Source organism: Zosterops lateralis, assembly GCF_965231275.1.
Source record: "Zosterops lateralis genome assembly, chromosome: 2".
NCBI classification, from domain to species: domain Eukaryota; kingdom Metazoa; phylum Chordata; class Aves; order Passeriformes; family Zosteropidae; genus Zosterops; species Zosterops lateralis.
The window spans coordinates 107820433-107841847 of record NC_139763.1 but is presented as its reverse complement, the minus strand read 5'-3'; the positions used below and the strand labels follow the sequence as shown (position 1 = coordinate 107841847).

At 40.4% G+C, this 21415-nt stretch overlaps 1 protein-coding gene across 1 annotated transcript; it reads left to right on the top strand.

The window, feature by feature from the left end:
• The first annotated feature begins 8419 nt into the window (after window positions 1-8419).
• CHMP2B (charged multivesicular body protein 2B) lies at window positions 8420-19911 on the top strand. The gene is made up of 6 exons (XM_083881984.1): window positions 8420-8553; window positions 11349-11440; window positions 14341-14535; window positions 16841-16943; window positions 17880-17986; window positions 18124-19911. The coding sequence occupies exons 1-6, from the start codon at window positions 8520-8522 to the stop codon at window positions 18235-18237; spliced, it is 645 nt and encodes a 214-aa protein (XP_083738110.1). The 5' UTR covers window positions 8420-8519; the 3' UTR covers window positions 18238-19911.
• Window positions 19912-21415: the final 1504 nt, after the last annotated feature.

The following is a 21415-nucleotide window of genomic DNA, read 5'->3' as shown; positions in this document are numbered from 1 at the left end:
AAATTGATGTGCTTGTATCATCTATTTCTCTACAAGAGGAAAGTGCATGATAATCCTCTTTTTATTCCCTTTATTAAGGCATTCCATGAATGTGAATGGCAACAAAAACCACAAGAACCATCTGTAATTGAAGCTGCAGTGATAGCTAAGATGTAAGTTAGCCAATTTGACCAACAATACAAATTTCCTTGATTCTGATCAGGCACTTAATAATGAAATACCTCATTTATTAAGTGATGTAGTCACCAAAACTCTGAAGAAAACAGCCCATGCAAGAATGCTGTTGCCATCTTGTAAAATACCTGGTATACAGGGACTATTCTTTAAACCAAAATATCTAATTCCCAGGAGCAGCTACAATCAGAAGTCACTGCTGAAAATAAATAAATAAATAAATAAATAAATGAAGCCGCAAATCACACCTATTTCTCTTCCCTGACTTCCCAGCCAGTTGCATTTCCCACAGCCACAAGACCTCCTCCTCCTACTTGGAGAGACTCAGATCTCCAGGACAGCAGAGAAAATAAGGCAAGTCTCAATAAAAGGACTTTTCTGCTGAAAGAAGGATAAATTCCTTGAGTTCAGGTTCAGAAGAACTTTAGGGGACTGGGACGTCAGAACCCTCTGTGGTCCATGTTCCCCCTCTAAAATAGGACCAAGGTCCACAACTGTCACACACACTTTTTTGGCAATCAGCTCTATCAGAATCAAGAAGCAAGTGAACTTAATGATGATATTTTATAAGCAAACAGTTGCCACATTACCCATTTCAAAGGAAAAGAGAGCCACCATAGAAAGGGACATTTCCAGAACCAATTTAAAGGCTAAGCCAGAGGAGTTCCCTGGATCAGGATCTAATGAGATTCCCAGGCTCAGTTCCGGAGACTCAATGCTGTAGGAGCAAAGCAGAGGCTGCTCACACCTCCTCTGTCACTGACAGCTGAGCCTCCCTGAAGGATACTGACACTCCCATGGATCCTGGCTACCTTCTTTACCAATGAAACGTCCCAATTAACTTCTGTAGGGATTATCCATCGAATTCTTGCTGAAATTAATGTGCCCAAATGTCTTTCCTGGCTTTGTAGGATTGAATCCTCATTTACATTTGCCTCTCTCCATCCCTGGAAATGGCATATGTTTTATCCTGGCTGTATAAAGTGACGATGGCATTAAAGGGTTAAGAAAGAAACTACTAAGCATGATGTGAAAATACAGTTTCAGCTAATCAAAAATAAATTAAATGCCTTTTTAAACAATGAAAACAACAATAGTTAAATTTTTTAAAAATACTGGCACTCAGACAGACAACAAAGAGAGCATAGATTCAAATAAAATCAAATGAGATTCAAAATTGCTTCCAGTGTTGGTGCTGAAAACAAAGCATGCACAAGGGTCTACTCCATTGCTCTCTTGCAAGGCATAAACCAGGTCTGCAATAAACTGCTTGATGCTGTCTTGCTGGTCATAAAGCTACCAAAAAAAAAAAAAAAAAAAAAAAAAAAGGAAAAAAGGGATATGCCATTTTTTATAACACTTTAGGGTCCAATGCAATATAAAATATATCTTTCTGGCAGTGTATGCTCTCAGAGCAGATTCTACTGACTTTGAGGTTTATATACACTTTTTTCAGAGAGAAACTGAACATATTTTTTGTTGGATTGGGCAATAGGCAGCTATAGCTGTACCCAAAGGACAGTGTAAATGACAAGCATTCTGAACCCTGGGGGAAATATAAATCATTGCCAACAACACCAAGATAAGAGCTCCTTGAACTGACATTTCTAGTTTTAAGAGATAGTCTTCTATTCTCTTAATATTTAATATAAAGAAATGTTAACTTTTCTAAATATATTAAAATTACTTTATCTTCACATGGACACCATCACAACACCACCCAATAAATGTAACCCCAAAAGAACATCTCTTTAGATCATTTCTTTGACCACGTTGCCATTTTTATTGCCTCCTTCCAGGTGGCTCCTGTGGTTGTTCAGCAAAAACAGTGCAGGTGTCCTACCAAGACCTATCCCAAACTCCACACCCCCACAGAACTCACTGATTCCTTCAATTCTTATTAAGCTTTTTTCCACTGTTACTAATTTTGCTTCTAACAAGCATCTTTTATCTTCCTCTTACTGATTTATTTTCCTAAAGCTTAACTTCTTTTTACCTTTACATCTATACACGGATGATATGTAAGGCTACACAAATTAACTTCTGCTCTCTTTGCATTCCCCAATTTGTTGACATTCACATACTGTTTCTTACTATTTTGGGACAACATATTTGCAGGGGGATGGACTGATATTTTTCCCTCACATTTTACACCATTCCAAAGCAGCATGTTCCTGGATAACAATGTCAAACAAATAATGAACAGCAATAACCTTAAGCTGGATATTCTAGGGGTTTAAGGCATTATTTTGGAACAACTACCTGTAGTGTCTTTTACTAAAAAAAAAAAAAAAAAAAGCACACATGTTCTCAAATCTGAACCTATATGACCCAAGCCTTGATGTGTTAAACTTTGATGTGTAGTGGACTCCAGCTAAATTAAATATAGAAATTTGACTGCTAATGTAGCATCTTTCCTGGGCAAAATACACTGTATTTTATCTCAGAGACACATAGGGAGTACAAAAAGAATACCATTACCAAAATTATCTTCTGTTAGGATCGTAAGATCTTCTCTTAGGATCAAGAGATCTGGGTTACAGGGAAATTATTTGAAAACAAGTTGTTGAGGCAATATTCCATCAAAACGACTACTATCAGCCATAAACATATGGGACCCTCTAACTACCCAGGGTAATAAGTCTTGTATATTATTGCTGGGAATTCCTCCAAAGCCCAAATCATTTTTAGTTTGTGAAGCTCCCTAATTTATTTTCCATGGTTGGGAGGAATCTGCTGCTAAACTAAAAATACAGTTTTACCCCCCATTATCTCTGCACATAAAGAGTCACAGAGCTTTGGGCTAGAATTAACATGAGATAGGCTATTATGGCTGCAAGAACATTTAGCAGTCCCTGTTGACTTTGCAGTTTGTAATAATAAATATCCTCCCCATAATATCTTACTCTATTTTTTCTGAACTTGATGCCTTGAGGAAGTCTTGAAGCTTGTGATAAAATGCTAACACTATTTACCTATTTTGTTGCTCGCCTGGATTTCCTTTTTCTCCCTGGGAAAAGTCATTTAAAGAAATGACATTTGCAAGCAAAAGCTCTTAAAAGTATAACCTCTGATTTCATGAATGCCCTACAGGAATATGATGTCCTACTGTACTTGATTACCGAAGCAAAACTGACTCTGCTTGTATAAAGTAATGGCACTATTTTATAGTGCAAGCATTTGCTCTTGCACGAAGCAAAAACCTTGTAATCAGACGTGAAGGTTATAAAAGATGCAGTCTGCAAGACAGAAGTGTCCTATTAGCACCAATCAAGGTGATAATTAAGACCAGATTTCCGTGAGGAGGGGGTAGGCTTTCAGGGGGCTTCACAAAGTACTGAACTTCACATGCACATAATAAACAGTTCAAAGCACTCTTACTTTAGTAAGAAGATGCTGAAAGTGACTAAAAGTAAGGTGTACTCTTGCATATATAATTATCTTCCTTTGTTAGGCCAACTCTGTGCAACAGAAAAAACATACCTACCCTCACATATATTAAGGATGAGGCCGTTTGGCAGTTTTCTTTTTGATGTTGGGGATTTCTTTAGTTGAGGGGGGTATTTTGGGTTATGTTTTTTTTTTGCCCCAGAATTGTTCCTAAATACCTTTAGGAGAAAAAAATTGAGATGAAGACAGCATCCTTTATACGTTCAAGGTTTCAGTTCACTAAAAGCTTTTCAGCAAACTAAAGTAATGTTTCACATTTCAGGCACTACAGTTTTCCTTCAACTCATTCTTGCTGGTTTTTATTTATTCATAGGTCTGCCAAGCAAATTCAGCAGAGTATCAAGCAAAACACTCACATCACAAATACCCTCTCTCATAAAAAGACAATCTCCATAGATGTCAGCAAGTGCTTACAAGAACAAATTAAATCAAGCCATGCTTAAACACCTAAATATGTATTTCCCTCTACTCCTTGCACCTTGTGTGATGTAAGGCTTAGAAGAGTAACAGTCTACTGGTTATTGATTCTTTTTAGGCAGAGAAAGCAAAAAACAATTAAGTTATGAATGAGACCAATAATACACTCTCTGCTTCACACACATGCCCAGTTCGACCTAAATTGTGAACAGATGGAAAGCAAGACATTCTCATATATTGCAGATTCACCACATTCCTCAATATGTTTCTAGATCGATAAAAAAACACTTTTAAAATTTTAAATGTTTATAATTATAAGTGATTTCCTAATAGGCATTCCACTGATCTTCAGCTTACTGACTTGTTTCCCTTTGCCACCTCATTGATGGTGGCATTATTCTTACTGGACAGCAATTCACTATGGGCACTATTTGTAGACAGTTAATTTTCTCTTATGGAATTTATTTCAATAATTTCACTTTCAGCATTTCTAAAGGTTATTTCATACCTGTGTGCTTGCTAGATGTGACTCCCCCTTTTCCTCCTACAAATGAGGTATTTTTCTGCTCTCATGAGCTTTCCACAAACGTTGCTGGAAAGTTGTCTAATCTGCAAGGTGAGGGTGAGATATGCTGTATAAAACATTGGTTTTACACTTGCACAAATAAATAAGTGATTTCTTTTTTAATAAAGCAGGCAAATTAAGCTGAACTCATTTGATCTCTCCTGAACTGCAGCAGTGGAGGAAACCTCCACCATCTTACACCATTTCCTTGACCGTTCCTCTTCACCTTCTCTATCCTCTTTCCTAGGGCTGTCCTCATTTTTTGCTACTATTTCAGACTCTTTACTCATCAGGAATTTATACCTTGGTTTTGTGCTGGCCACCACTCCTCACCTGCTCCTTTCTGCTTCACCTTCCTCTAATCCTCACAGATTTTGTGTCTGTATTTCCATGCCCTCCCTGCCATGGGAGAGCACACTCCCATTGCCATTGCAGGTTCCATCACTAATGAGTGTAATTAGAGATAACAGGATGACACACACACAGACGTCAGCAGAGCCACACGTTTAACACCAACTTCACCACATTTAACGCAGCCACAACATTCCCCTGGTACCACTGCAGATCCAGATGTTGGGGTGAACTGCAGCCTGGGTTTCATCAGAGTCTGGAATTTTCTCCCTGCTTTTTCTTTCCTGCCCCACTCCTAGCTCAGCCCACCTTCACATGCCAAGGTATAAAACCATGGAGCCTTTAGCACAATCTCACAAACTCTTACACAAGTAAGCAGTTTAATTTCCATGGAGCTCCTCCAGGATAAGGAAAGAATTTGGAAAGTGGCCACTTGCTGAGGCACCAAAGACACTTCTCCTCATAACTTTATTTCCCATATAAAGTGCTGTGCATTTCATATAGCAATACATTTATACAGTCTTTGATCATTTATCTTTCTCAGACCTCTGTAATTTTTGACTTAACCACTTCATTCTTCACTTTCATTTCCTCATATCTGCAGAGTAGGAATTAGACAGGCCCAGATTAGATCAAACACTGCTGAATTTGGGTCATTATCCACAAAGCATCCCAAGACAGTCTACCTTAGTTGTCAGTGAAAGTTCGCTTACAACACTTTACTCACACTAGGAAAGGAGATAGGGAAGACTGGCAACCTTCATTAGACCAGAAAGCTTAAAAAGATTTAAAGCGTGACCTCAAGAGTTTCTTCAAGGCTCACATGTCTGAAAGCTCACCTTTCTTTTTCTCCTGAGAGCATGGTCAGGAAAAGATTTTTTTTCCACATCTGACACTTTATCTGCTATTCTATAGAACAGTACCTGAAAGCACCAAGTTTGAAGGGTCTCTTCAGAGCAACCATTTCATCTCAACACCTGAACATGTTTAGATTTAAGCAGACTGAACCTCATCACCTGGTTTAAATTAACTATGTGCTTAAATACTCCAGTGCACCAATGCTAGAATAGCTTATCTCTATCTCTAAAAACAAACTCTCCTTCCTGCCTTTTTCTAAGTACAACTCTGGAACACTGAATGCCAGATTTAATCTGTTTTTGTTATCCATTCATTTTTCATACTCTAACTTGAAGGTTTTAATTTTTAAATCAATACAGGATATTGTATTATCCTGCTAAACCAGTTTTTGTGTCCCAGTTTCACTCTAAATCCAGCAAACAGGAAACACACGGTCCCTGCTTTGGTAGTGATATTTGCATACAGTCACTAAGGACAGGTTATTTATTCCATCTGATTGGTTTTTAAAGTTTATCTGTAGCCTAAAGAACTAAGGGGTTTTTTTTTACATTTTGATTGGCGATTAGATCCTGAACCAAGTCAGAATCTAAAAGAAACACTGATATTTAAGCATTATAAATTTAAAAGATAAATTTGAGGGCTCCTCTTATCATTACTATCAACAATAAAAGATCATTCCAGCATTCAGGCTTACAACACAGAAAAGTAAGTCTTGGCAAGCAATAGCTCGGGCATACTGTATTTATTGCAGTCATGAAGCCTATTATGGACATCTTTGTTTATCTCATCACAATTAAACATTCATGAAGAAATATTATGGAAAAATGCATTTCTGGTCTCACAGCTAATTAGCACAATTTAAGAGTACCCCGTAGTTAGGCTGCCCAGCCTCTCTCTCAAGGAAAGTGGGGATCTGAATCTAAATTACAAGTGCTCTCCTCCCCCTCATCTGTGCATTTTCAAAACCAGGATTTCAGTCTTTCTTACTGATCCATGTCTGAGTGACCTAACCTAACAAAGAGAACAGACGTGCAGGAATAAACTTCTAAAGTGTATTTTATCTAACTTGCCTCATAGAGAATCACCAAATTTCCACAATATCTGTGTCATCACACATAGCCTGGATTTCAGCCTAGAACAATCAGTGAAAAACAACTAAAGGGACACATGCAAAACAATGAAAACTTGCTGTTTACAACAAAATCAGTGTTTTCAGAAAACCAAGGAATACTGACAGCAAGCACACAGTCTGTACCTTCCCATGTCCACATCCATCCTTACACTGCTATTACAATGTTCTGATAGATTGTTTCTCCATGCAAGGTTATAAAAGTGTGGTTTATTAGGGTACTGCAACCATAAACTTACAATTGTTTCTCAGGCTGAATTTATATCTAGCCATCAAAATGCATTGCTACATTCCAGTCCCTTCGTTTTTTTCCTTGCACATTAATATAATCATCCCCAACACCTCAAAGTAAGCCAAGTTATATCTAGCTCGTATTCAAACCCACAGCTCTGTCTTTTTTAATAATAAAGGTCCTCTTTTTATTTTCTAAGGGCATGATGCATATGTAGGTAATCACCAACATATGAAACCACAGCTACGTTATAAACTACCTTATTAAAAATTAAGGATTGTAATTACATATTGAAAATTATTATTCCTTTTTCCATACTCTTGTGCACAGCAGTGTTTTTGACCCTCAGACAAAGGCACATCCAAGAAAACTAACATGGAATCAGTTCTCCACAGTCAGCAGTGGCTTGGGGTGAGGGCCCAGAGTGGGGATGCTCCTGGACAGAAACCAGAATGCTCCTGGACAGAAAATCCCGAACCCCAGAGTTCATCTGTCAGACAGGCAGCGACCCCAGTGATTAATTGTGGGTTTAATTGTGACCTATGCCCAAATCCCTCCAGATGCCCATGCACCGGGTTTCCTTATAACCTGAATTATATGGTTATATATTATTATAATACCATATTATATATATAATATGGTAATGTATATATGGTAATATTATCTATATAATATGGTAATATTATATATATATATTTATAATATATTTATATATGTATATATATATATAATATTTTATATATTATATATTACCATGTTATTATATGGTTTCCTTATAACCCGAATTCAGCTCGCTGAATTCCCATACTGTGTTCACAGCACCTGGATTTCAGCCAGTGACAAATAACTAAAGGGACACAGGAAAAAGTGTGAAAACTTGCTATTTCCAACGAGACGCTGTTTTCAGAAAACCCAGAGAGCACCGCGCTGCCGCATTAACTTTTAAGGTGTTTTCACTTCAATCTTTTAGCCATTACAGGCACAAGAAGAGCCCAAGGCAGGGAGCGGGAGCCGGGACATCCCCGCCCCGTCCCGGCTGCTGCTCGCCCCAGGCATGGCCGGGCCGGGCCCGCAGCGCCTCTCCCGCGGCTCGGCCGGGCCGAACCAGGACAGACAGAACAACCTGGCGGGGAGGAAGGGAAGCCGATCCCACAGCAGCCCCCACCGCCCCATCGCAGCCCAGGTACCCCCGCAGGGTGGGCGGGCACAGCGCAGCCCGGCCCGGCCCTGCCCGCCCCTCGGGAGGCGGAGCCGCGCTGGCGATCGCGGCCCGGCCGCTTCCTGGTCACCGGAGCGGGAGGCGAGGGGAGCCCACCGGGGCGGCTGTGGGGTGCGGAGCCGCCATGGCCTCGCTGTTCAAGAAGAAGACGGTGGATGGTGAGTGCCCGCCCGGGGAGGCCCCGCTGTCCCCCCCGGCAGGGCCGCCCCCGGCCCCGGCACGGCCCCGGGCGTGGGGCTGGTCCCGCCGGGGCTCCAGGGGCCCGGGGAGGGTCACGGCCTCGGGCCCGCATCCAGCGGAGCGGGGGCTCGCAAGGAGAGCGGCGGAGAGGAGCCGGAGGCCCGGCCCGGCCCCGTGACTCGCCGGCGGCGCTCGGGACTGTCCCCGGGCCGGGCCGGGCACGGCGGGCGGGGTGGGGGGTGTCCGGGGCTCCGGGAGGAGGTGGGAGCCGGGCCCGGCCCTCCGGTGAGGTGGGTCAGGGAGGAGGAGGAGGAGGGGCAGCACCTCTGGCTGGCAGCGAGGGGGACCAGACAGGCCCGCCGGGAGTTGCCGGGGCCCGGGGGGAGCCGCACTCCCCGGGGCCGCCTGCGGGAGCCGCCAGCGCCAGGCCCGGGCCCCGCACGGGTGTGGGGACAACTTGGCCTCGGCTCTCTGTAGCCAGCCTGGCATCAAAACGCTTAAACTTCAGCAGCAATAACCATCCTCAAAGGAAAGCCCCGCAAGGTGCCTCAGCTGCCAGCAGGCCGCTGGGGGATGCTCAGCTCTCCACGCCCCGGTTTGGGCAGCCCGAGGTTTTTGGGAGCCCCGTGTCAGACCCGGCCTTTGGAAAGGGCCCGCAGAAAATGACTCTGCTCCTCCAGCGGCTGTGTCAGCGGAGGGGAACGCGCACAGCTCCCGCCCGGCGCTTCCCAACCTGGAGGCGCCACCTGAGCAGGGAAGAAGGGGAGTTGGCGTTAAGGTTCCTCGGCCGAGGAAGGATTGCAGCAGCCAGGAAAAGCCCTGCTGGGTGTCTCTGGTCCAGCCTGTTTTCAGGAATGGAGCTGCTTCCTCTTTGCCCCGGTGTGTGTGACAGCGGTGTGACACACAGGAGTGGCTGCTGGCTGGCGTAAGACTGTCTCAGGATAACCTGTGGTGTTCTGTCTGCTCTGGTAACTGGGGATTTCCCTCGCTTATCAGAGAGAAACAAGAACCGAGTTGTTATCTTGGCCCTCACCTCTAAAAACAAATTAAACACTCTGTGACTGAAGATAGTTGTTTTCAGTTTATTGCTATCCTTAGTTTAAGCCACTGTGGGGGGACAGAAACTACAGAAATAAGCATCATACTGTTCTTGTTTACCATCAGCTTGAAGTTCCTACCTCTCAAGCTCACTATACTAAGGATATTTTTAAATAGTCTAGTTAGAAAACCAAGTCTTGTACATAGCTATTAAGCTTTTTCTTTCAATTTCACCAAGTGCAGCTGTGCAAGCAATATACATTTATCCACCTTCAAAATTACTTGCCTGTAGCATTTTCAGAATTATTTTCTCTGCTGTTTTGCCAGTGTGAGGAATGCAGTTATATTCCGTGCTGTCTTTCAGTTCTTAGTTATTGTCCACTGAGAAGTCAGCACCTCCCAAGGATGCTTTTTGTGTAGTACTCACAGCAATAGTAGCATTGTAAAAACAGGTGTCATTTTCACACTGTTTTTTTAAATATATATATTTCTTTGCCCAAGAAGTGGGTAAATCTCCAGTAAAGTTGGAAGAGGAAGTGTATATTCTATCCTTTAAATGCCATTAAAGGTTTGGGATTTTTTTTTTTTTTCTGATTCAAATGTTGAAATAATTTCAGCAATGGATGTTTTACAGTATTTCTGGCTTTGGGAATGAAGAATGTGAATTATTCTTAGAAAAATTGCCTCAAGCCTTAAAAAATGAAAAAGGGTGGCCTGCTATTCTAGAACTCATCCATCATGAGCTCTAAATAAAGTTTATGTGTCAGTCTGCTCCTTTCAAACTCCCACCCAAAGCACAGACACAAAATAGGAGTGGATGGATCTCTCCTGGATAATAGTTGCTTTCCTCTGTGGAGGTCAGGGGATGCTGAGTCACACACAGACTCCTGCTCTGCCTTGCCCAGGTGAATCACACCCAAGCATGTGCTGTAAATCCTATCAAAAGTTAGTTGCAACTAGCATGGTTGCTACCTGGACTGTAAATAATACTTGCTTTAATAAAAGGATGTTACCAGGATATAATTTTTGATAAAACTCCTATGAAGGATGATGGGTTTCACCTGACAATGTTCAAGCTTTGCTACATCAGTTGTCAGTAGACTGAAATTTGTTGTAAAGGCCTCCACTTTTACTGTTCTTAAGCATCTCCTAATTGAAAAGTTTCAAAGACTGTTGCTTTATGGACTGACTTGAAGAAGGGCTGGACAGATGTGGAGGGAGAGGAAGCTGCCCCAGAGCAGAGTAAGGACAGAGAAGAGCAGGATCCAGGACTTGCACTTGGGATTATTTCCACTGCTTTGTGGAGCTGGGAACTCCTCACCTGCTCTGAGATCTCAGAAATCAGGGCTCCTATTTCAGTTAGGCCTGTCTGGGGGAAAAGCAGTGGGATGGGAGTGACTGTGATATTGCTGAGTTTATGCTGGACATGCAGGAAAATGTGTGTACAGATGCTTTACTGTGGGGTTAAGGCTCTTGCTATGGTTATGGTGCAAAGTAACATCCTAAGTAAAACAGCTTTTTTATTTTTAGCAGGACATATAGCCCACACTGCTGACACAATGATGTTGTATACACCAATCGGTATTTTACTAATATTTTCTGTATCTGCAATGCTGCCACTTCACTCTGAACAAAGAGAGGTGTCAAACAAGCTGTGCATGCCTGCAGGGTGCTCAGCAGATGTTTATGGGGTGTTGAAAAACTTTGCCCAACTGTATCAATATTTTCTTTTCAGACATAATAAAGGAGCAAAATCGAGAGTTAAGAGGTACACAGAGGGCTATAAGCAGAGATAGAGCAGCACTTGAAAAACAGGAAAAACAGCTGGTAAGTGTGACAGGGAACTTTATTTTGCTCTTTAAAATCCACACACGCAATAGGAAACCTGCAAGGTTTTAAAGATACAAATCAATGCATAACAATTGAATACTAAAAAAAGTCATCTCCTCCTTTTAATTTCTCAGTTATTAAAATTGTGTTGGAAAATATTTACTGTCTCAGACTGATTCTCAGCCTTTGACATAGGAAAATCCTGAAACAATGTGTTTAGATAAAATAACCACATTGGATTTTCCCTACAACTCCCAGCATTCTCTGGCCTTCAGAAGGTTTTTTTTTCCTAAAAGGTTTGTAAATCCTTTGTGGTCTTGTGGTGTAAGAATTAAAAGAAGTAGAAGTGCTATCACATGGTATCATGACTGTCCAGTGGGAGAGAGTGTTTGAAAAACCACAGGATATCATGAGTATACCCCATGGAGTTATTTTCATTCAGATAGAACTTCCCTAAAATTAGCCAATAATAGCAGGACTGTTTGCCTAAATTAAGATGCATTCAGAACTTACAGTGTGTGAGCTTTCAAGTGCTCAGTGGCTGAATGCTGCACCTGTGTGGCTCTGTAAGAGCAGAAATGGATGTGCCAGATGGTGGGGTTTGATGCATGGAGAATGTTCAGACTGTGGGAAAAGCTGTGCAAATCCAGCCCCTTCCAGCAGCTATTGAGGTGGTGCTCTGTGGAAGCAGGTTGCATGAATATCAGGAGCTGGGAATAATAAACTAAAAGATCAGAGAAAATGTTTCTGAAAGCCTTGGACATGTGAGATACAGTAGGTTGCTCATAAATAAGGCATTTTTCCAGTATGAAGTATTCCGAATATGGAAATAATCTTAATTTTAGTGAATATTCAGGCTGAAGTGTTGATTGCTTACCATATTAAGTGGTTTCAGAAATGTTGGATTTCTGAGGAGAAGAAGAAAGGAAAAGTGAAATATGTCTTGATATGAATATGAAATAGCAGTGAAAACGTTAAAATTTGCTGCTGGAATGAGAGGAGCAATGGACAATAAATATTAATTTTCAGTGTCAGATCAGGTGAAGAAGGATCAGGGGCTTATCAGTCAATCCCAAAACATTTCATTATGTTCTTCTTTTAGAAAGATGGGGGTTTTTTCCCCCCTTAATTTTAAGGTACTACTCTGAGAGAACCCAGTTATACAGTTATATTAATTCTATGGATAAAAATACCTTAATGTATGCAGACAGTTCTGTTTCAGTTCAGTAACCTGATATAACTATATGAATTTTGATTTTTTTTTTTCCAGAAGAACATAACTGACTTCAGTAAGCTTGCCCCAGACCTCTCAAAAGCAGATGACATACCCCAAATTTATCCAAATTATTGTAAATTAAGAATAAAATCATCTGCATATAAGGTTTGATTTCTGCAGGTGGATTATCTGCAGTAATTTAGCAATGGTTTGCATTTTGCTTTGAAAAAAATCAGGTTATAAATGCTGTGTATGTCTTTCAACTTCCTGAGAAAATCCCTATTTTCAAACATTTGCTGTGAAAACTCTGGGGTGCAGACTAATCCCTCCAACCTTCACAATACCTTAGCCACAAAAAGAGAGGAAATAATATTCTGATGATGTTATAGGAATTTCTGTGGCTTCTGTGAGCTACTTTCAAAGAGCACAGCTTTTACTGCTATTTCAGGCCTCTAACGTTTGAACAGCCTCATGCTGCTTCGTTGCCACTCTGTACCTTCCCAGATTAAAAATAGTGTGCATGACACACCCTTTAGAAGTCAGGAATCTGCAGAGGAGATTTTGTGCCAGAGCCATCTCTGTGATAAACTTAACTATGAACTTTTCTGGTGGTCAGGGTGATGCAGTGGGCCAGCTTACACCTGCCTTTAAAAGTGACTGTTCTGCATGTCCTGGTGATTAGGATTTGTCTTTTCATAGTTTCTTATGAGTGCAGTTTTCTGGACTATCCATACAGCCACTACATACCTGTAGCAGGCATATTCTCCTGAAAAATCCAGGAGAAAGCTGGTCTTTAAAAGCTGCTTTTACTTAATGGTAAAAATCAAAAGGGAGAAATGGTCATCCACAGAAAACTGAGCCACTGTGACAAGACCTCCTTAAAAAGGCTGTAAAGGGAAAAAAATTAGTTGCAAATCTTACATTGCCAAGTCACAAATCAGAAGGCACACTTTGAAGAGTCCCAGCTGACAAGATTATTTGTGCCAGGCTTTTTCCTGGTACCTCTGGGCTAAACAGATTGTTATTTCTCTTTGAATTGACAGATTGGGGTTTGGGTTTCTAAGACAGAAGTGTCTTTCTTACAGCATTAGCACATGTTAAATTATGCTATTTTTATTATGATTTAAGTCCAGCTAAATTTTAAGAGTGAAGAGCCTATAATTATTGGTTATCTGACTTTATGTACTTCTTCCCCAAAAAGGCTGTCAGGTTCTCTTGAGGCTGAAAAAGTGTTGAAAAGAACTCTCCATTTCTTACATGGGTGATGTTGTTTGATTGTAAGAAATCAAAGTTGATTAGAGTCTTGGTACCAGTAGCTGATATCACAATTCCTTCACTTTTGAGGGCTTTTTCTGAAGTGTGGCTGCCTATCCAGAGATGGAATTGAGTGTGCACATAGAATTGAATGTGACATCACACAGAAATTGAAGTCTTTGAGGGAAGTGTGTGCTACAGCATTATAATTCAGTTTTATTGAGTTCTTTCCCTGTGGTCAGATCACACCAGCATGACATTGATTCACTAAGCAGCCTTGTTAAAAAAGCAAGGAACTATTTCTATAACTTAAAAAAGATTCATGAGGGTGGTTAACTTTTGAATTTAATTGTTAGCATTAAGGCTTAATTACAGTCTTTGCGCAAGTGGAAATTCTGTGGAATTAATCTGACACCTTTTTTCACAGGAGCTGGAAATCAAGAAAATGGCTAAGACTGGTAACAAAGAGGCCTGCAAAGTGCTGGCAAAGCAGCTGGTGCAGCTGAGGAAGCAGAAGAACAGAACCTATGCTGTGAGCTCCAAAGTCACTTCCATGTCCACTCAGACCAAGGTCATGAACTCCCAGATGAAGATGGCAGGAGCTATGTCAGCTACAGCAAAAGTAAGGCACCACAGGATATTCTTTGATATTCAAATGCAGCATATGGCTGCAAAAATTGTGTTATTTTAGGTAATTGCACAGCTAAAACTCACTGCACAGGGGTGGTGAGGATACAGTAGAGAAATATGATTTGGGTTTATGTTACTACGTTTTTGTTTGGTCAGTCTACCCACACAGCACCTACATACTTTCTTGGACTAGACATTTGTCAAATGTTTACATGATAAAAATAAGCTAATGCCAATGAATGAACTCTTTTAGTACATAAAAAACCCCAAACCCTGCTGCTGCAATGTCTTGCCTGTATTTATTGTCACAAGCAGTTTTTACTGGGAAAAAGTAGGGCATGATTAGTCTAGAAATCAAGGCAGTGTGTCACAATAGCTTTATGCTTTTAAAAAAAGTAGGTTATTGCTTTGGACCTAAAGTTGCTAAAAAAATCTAATCTGGAGTTCGCTGTCATTCTCTCTGGGCTCTCTCAGGAAAGAGTATTGCATTAAGTTTTCTCCCTAATCTCATCTCATAAAGGAGAGAAAAATCTCAGTTTTCCTAGTTAGGTGTGAGCTTTCCCCTGTTTCCCTGAACTGATAAAGAGGGATGTGGCTTTTGGCAGGGAGGACTGTTCAGCTCGAGGTGCAGGAGGCAGAATTAGTATGGATCACTGTAGGCCAAGCTGGGCTTTGATCCCAGCCCAAGTTAGATCCAGTTAAACACAGCAATGCAACTTAGTGCAGAAACCACAAAGGCTTGGTAGTCAGGTGCCTTTTAGGCACAGCATGAGTGGTGCAGAGTTGTGGCTCTGCAGCAAATTTATAAATTGGACTTGTCTGACTGATGAGGTTCAACACCTTACTCAGTATTCTGACAGCACTGCTCATGGGAACAAGTTGGTCCTGCTTTTTAATTATTAATGGGTGACTGTTTTTATCTGTGATACATCTTGGATTAAATTCCTCAAAACCAAAGTGTCACCTGGAGTAGTTATGAAGATTAGGTCAGTAGGAAAAAGAAACCCAAAAATATTTTTTAAAAAGTTACCCAGCGTTCAGAAAAATTATGTTTTTTGAAACACGGCATGTACTTGTATCTACAGTTTGTGTAACATTATTGGACAGAAAGATCTTAAATTCTTTTGATCACTTTTAAAGTGAATATTTTGCCTTACTAACATGGGAGGCTTAAAGAATTGTTGATCTCATAAAATCATCAGTGAAAAATGTATGGGATCAGTTGCCTTAACAAGCAAAGCAAATATGTGAATGCAAAGCTTTCCAAGTACTTTCAGTATACTTCTTAGCATATATGTTGCTAATTTTGAACATAGTAAAGTCCAGTTAAGTTACCTGTTTATTTTAATCATGCATCTGACCCTCATTTTCTGGAGGTACATAAACTCTCTGTCAGTGCAGATACTTTTGATACCCATTTATACCAACACGTTCCATGTCCAGGACAACTTCTTAAATTCAAATAACGTGACCATGAACACAGTCTTTGAAAGTCAAGTAACATTAGTATCATAATACATCATCACTTTGAACGAACTCAGACATGAAGGCAGAAGACTTTCTGTGAAGCCCATAGTGGCTTGATAGCATCTCTTTTAATTAACCAAGTCTTTTATCTTCTCAAAGATGGTTAAATCTTACATTTGAATTGCTCATGTCTATATTTAGTTTCTGAAATCTTGTATCAGTAACTTGCTTTTTAGGAAAGAGGGAAGTACCCCATAGCAGTGCCCACACAGGCAGTGCTGCATACCTGTAGTGAAATGGGTGAAGTTTATTTTACTGTCACAGCAAGATCTCCACCCATCACACAGGTGAACCCTAAACAAGTACTTCGTCAACACTTAGATATTTTCTTTCCAGAGAAAAGTAATTTTACCATTAAATTGTAACACCAAGAAACAATTTAAAGCCTGTCCTCCAGTGGTGGTTCAAATAAATGGTCCTTTCTAAATAAGAACCTGTAGCCATTTACTTCTTTAATGTGTGTACCCTTCAAGCTAGGAAATGTTTTCCATTCTTTTCATTCAGATCAGTCAGACTTTTCCTAACACAAGCCAGGGGAGGGCTATGGTGGAAGAAAGATGCACACATTTAAAAGTTTATCTATTAGGACACTAGATAACAATATTTCTTTCAAAGTGCAGGCTGTGCTGTTCATCTGTCATTTACCTACAGTTCTCATGGGATGTAAAGAGACAAGGAAAGTGAAATTTCGATTAAATTTTTCTTAATGAATGCACTGATATTTACTAATGTCTCACTGTATGATTTAAGAGTGTTTTCCATATTAATAGACAATGCAAGCAGTTAATAAGAAAATGGACCCACAGAAGACACTACAGACTATGCAGAATTTCCAGAAGGAAAACATGAAGATGGAAATGACTGAAGAAATGAGTAAGTTCCGCACTGCAGGGGACAGCTGGCTGCTCTTGGCAGGGGAGAACCAGCCCAAAAGCACTGATGTTTGAAGTTATTTCTGTAGTTAATGAGACTGACAGCAAAAGTGTAAAGCAAACAAAACAATGTATGTCTGAGCAGGAAAGCTGAGCCTTAGACTTTTTAGAGGTTCTAGCTATTAAATCTAGAATCCATTCCTTCCCATCTTCTTCAAAACATTCATCATATTTTTAGACGAAACATTCTGGGGGGGGAGAGGGTTTGAGACCCATTCAAGGCCTTGATGGCATAACTGGTATAGCTTGAAAATTTTCCTTAATTTAGATACTGATAATCTCAGCTTTCTGCACACAGTGGTTCTGTCTTCTTTTTCTAAAATTAAGTCACAAATGACTTTTTGGGGAGGCAGCAAGTTTCTTCTCCTGAGTTCACTGTCAGCTAATTCCTGGTGTTGCTCAGTGTTCTCCCCATCCCGATTCCTGCTCTTCTTTGGTCATATGAAGTAGGATGGATTTACACCAATGCTGTTGACCAATCTGGAAACACCTCCACTGCACGCAAGTTATCTGAGTAGTTAACAACTTTGCAGTGTTCTTGGAGGAAGAAGAGAGGAAGGCGATTTTTATGAAACTATAGGTGTTTTGCAGAAATGTTAAAATCTAATGTGGGGGGAGATATAGCACCCGAGCTCCTTTGGTGGAAATAAACACTTTTATAAAAGCAGCCATGCCTGACCCTGTTGTTGCCCTGGCAGTGCTCACAGGCTTTGCAAGGCAGAGCTAAGAAAGCCTCTCCAAAGCCCAGGTGTCTTTTGCTGGTATCTGACACCATGGGATTTCTGCTGTGTTCTGGGAGGGTAGAAAGATGGCACTTAGGTCATGTTAAGTCACTTTTTTGCTTAATACAGTCTGGATTTTTTTTCTTTCTTTTAAGTTAACGATACTCTGGATGATATTTTTGATGCTTCTGATGAAGAGGAAGAAAGCCAAGATATTGTTAATCAAGTGCTCGATGAGATCGGGATTGAAATCTCTGGCAAGGTACTGCTGTTTCTGCCCAGTTCGTGTGCTTTTCCCGCTGCATTCCATTTCTTAAAAATAGTTTATTCTAAAAGCCAGCTTGTCTAAAAGCCTAACCTGCACTGTTCTGACTGAAGAAAACTTGTGTCTCCTTCCAGATGGCCAAAGCTCCCTCAGCTGCCAGAGGTCTGCCCTCGGCGTCAGCAGCCACCGCCACCACCATATCGGATGAGGAGATCGAGCGCCAGCTCAAAGCCCTGGGTGTGGATTAACTGATCCAGTTCAGAGTCTGCCTGCTGGGTGCTCAGCTCTAGATACATGTGCAAAGCGCGAATGCTCTTTCAATGCAACTGATTTCTAGGAAAACCCTGAAGTCTCAGAAATGACAATTTGAAGATCAATTTAAAGAGAAAAGTACATTTTTTTTCATCCATTGCATGGAGTCTTTTTGACTCTAGACCAACCAGGGGTATAGTTCTAACAATAAATTCCCTTACACATGATCCAGATCTGTCCTTTGGATTAAAGGTTTTCTTCCATCTCAGTTCCTGATCTGTCTCTAGAACTGGCTATTCTATGGCTGATCATGCCAATTCCTAGGACAGCACCCATGTAATATTTATCATTTTTACAAAACTATCATTATAGAAACAGTCTGTCATCTCTTAGCACAAACGAAACTTCGCCTTGGCTCTTAGTTGAAAACTTTTTTTCCATGAGAAATAGCTTTGGAAGTCTAGCTAATTTAGGCAGAAGGAAAAAGCATTTTATGTATTTCTTCGAAATTCCTTTTGAGCTGACAAAATAATAGCTTGTTATTCTTCTTACCAAAAGGGAAGGATACACTCCTGTGCAGTTAATTTTTCTGGAAGAGGAGTTACATTTGTTAGTGAACTTTGTTGCATGAAAGGCACTGATTGAACTCTATTGTACTGTAACATAGCTGGTTTCAACAGAATTGCTGTGCCTTTATGTATATAGATCTTGTACCTTTGTGATTTTCTTTCAGAACGAGTCTTTGAAAGGTGAGTAAACTTAATAATGGAGATGGTTTCACAAAATGCTTTGGTGAGACCTCTCTGTACACTTGATGGGACTCAGTGCTGGAGAGATGCACTCATTCAGAAATGCAACTTGTGCACTTGCAAAAAGGACATTTGCCTGAAGCAACATTTGTATATATTTTACAGTATTTCTTAATGGAAGATAACTGTGCATAATTGTATTGTTTGCTAAGATGCAACTGATCACATTGATGAACTAAATCTAAATATTAGTTTTGAGAACAATTTTGGATCATAAATTATAACTACTTGTTCTAAACACTATAATAAAAGCGTTCTGGTTCTGTGATGGTTTTTCTATGGTCTCTGAACTGCATCAACACAATTCTAGCTTTAAGTGGAATGTGCATTGTGCTAAGGAATAAGAACTGTTGATACTTGAAATAGGCAAAATGAGAATGCCGTTCCCAGTTATTACTTCCTAGATGGTGTGATAGTCCTAAGCCCTGACTCTGCTGGAGATAGTTACCCCTCAGTGTTGCTTTAGTGGTGCTGCTCATTGAACAGAAACAGCAATCATCTTGGCTTTAAAAAGAGAAAAGCAAAATGCCTCCCAAAAGCAACAGGAAAACTGGGGGGAACAGACCTCATAAAGAGACTTTGCTGCTTGGCAAAGTGTAGCAGGAAACTTCAGTGAATCTACTGTTGTTGCACCATCTACTGTTTGGGACTGAAGTCAGCAGAGAGACTTCATAGGAGAGCCTTCCTCAGGTTTTATGCCTAGAATTGCAGGTGTTCTTTCTCTTTCAAAGAAATAATGGACAAACTGAATCTGTCAGGTAGTGGGTAGGAATGTGTAAGTTAATATATTGCATATATCCAATATGGGGTGACTTTTTTTACAAGTTATTTTGTAAAAATCTAATAAAAGTCTTTTTATTCCACAATGACTTTGTTCTCTGTAGGGTTAGTCTTACACGTGTCTCTCTTACTGGGCTTTCTTTGTGAGCTCTGATAAATATTCCTTTGACTTGAGCTATAAAACACCATAATATTTATTGTACTTGCCTGTGGGTCTTTGACTCAATATTCAGTAAAGATTTGTTCAAGTTTGTATTCCCTTATCTGGAACTTCATGCCCAGGTACTGAAATTGAAAGAGAAATCATAATGTGAACACAGGGATAAAATGTTAGTGGTTGATTGTAGTTTGGTTGAACACCAAGGCTTGTGTCCTCTCTGAATGAAGTGTGCAGTTGATTTTTAAAATAAATTTTAATTTTTATATTTAATAAATATAATAATTAATATGCTCATAATTAAGCATAATTCATGAGGGCACAGCACATCACAGTTCTTCAGAGACAGGTGAACCTCAAATTTAAACATTGTGATAATGCCTTGTTTTGCCCTCTAGTGTGGTTTTAACAGCCTGCCTAGAGTTACCATGGTAAAAGAAGAGCAAAGACAAAAAAACCCACAAAAATATCTCAAAGGAAAAACAGTGGCTTGGCTGAGTGGCCAACTAAACTCCTGGAGGTTTATAGAGCTACTCCTTGAAAATCCTGCCTTACACGCAGGTGGTTCCCCCCACCACCACCCAATTAAGAGTAATTGGTGGTAATTAAGTTGTTCCTAGAGGAAAAAAAAAAAGGATTGCCACTTTCTGTAAATAATGGCTCCAGTTGGAGCAGTTGAAATTGTTTTCATCCAGCTTTTTTTCCTCAAATGATTCTAATTTGTATTTCTGTGGCAGCAGGTAGGTGTGTTTAAATGGTGGCTGCTTCCCCCAGTTGGCCTTTTGTCATTCCTTTACAAGACAAGTTTGTTATGTGTCACCTTTCATTTTATTTTACTCTGTTGCTGCAATTAACTTTCACCTGTGAGACTTTTTGAGGGGCAAGAGACCACCATGTTCCAGTGAGGAACAAACTTAGAGCATTCTAAAATACACTTCAGCATGACACAGCTAAAAAGAGTAAAGTGTTACCAAAACAAAACTACAAACCATTACCTGGAGTGCCAAATGTGTAGGAATGCTTTATTAGATTAGGACATTGGGAAGTACAGGCTGACAGCATTACTAGGAAGCCTTTTATAATTAAGAAAATAATTTAGAATATAAATAATGTTTTTATATATCAGACAGTAAAGTCAACGTACATAACATTTGTCCACATCACATGAAAGGTACACCAATGCTTGCCACCACGTTTGCTGAGTGCTAATGCTCTCAGGTGAACTTTTTTTGTAAAGTTCATGACCTGCTGATAACCTGTGGTGGACAAAAGTACACACCTTGGTCTGTGCTGTAATGGGTGAGCTATGCTACTGATGAGAGCAGACTGAAGGGAGTGCATAGCCACAGTTTCTCTCCTTTGAGTTATTAAATTGAAGTTTTCTTCTCAGTTAAGGGCTCATAGTGGTGCATTCATCCATAAAAATGT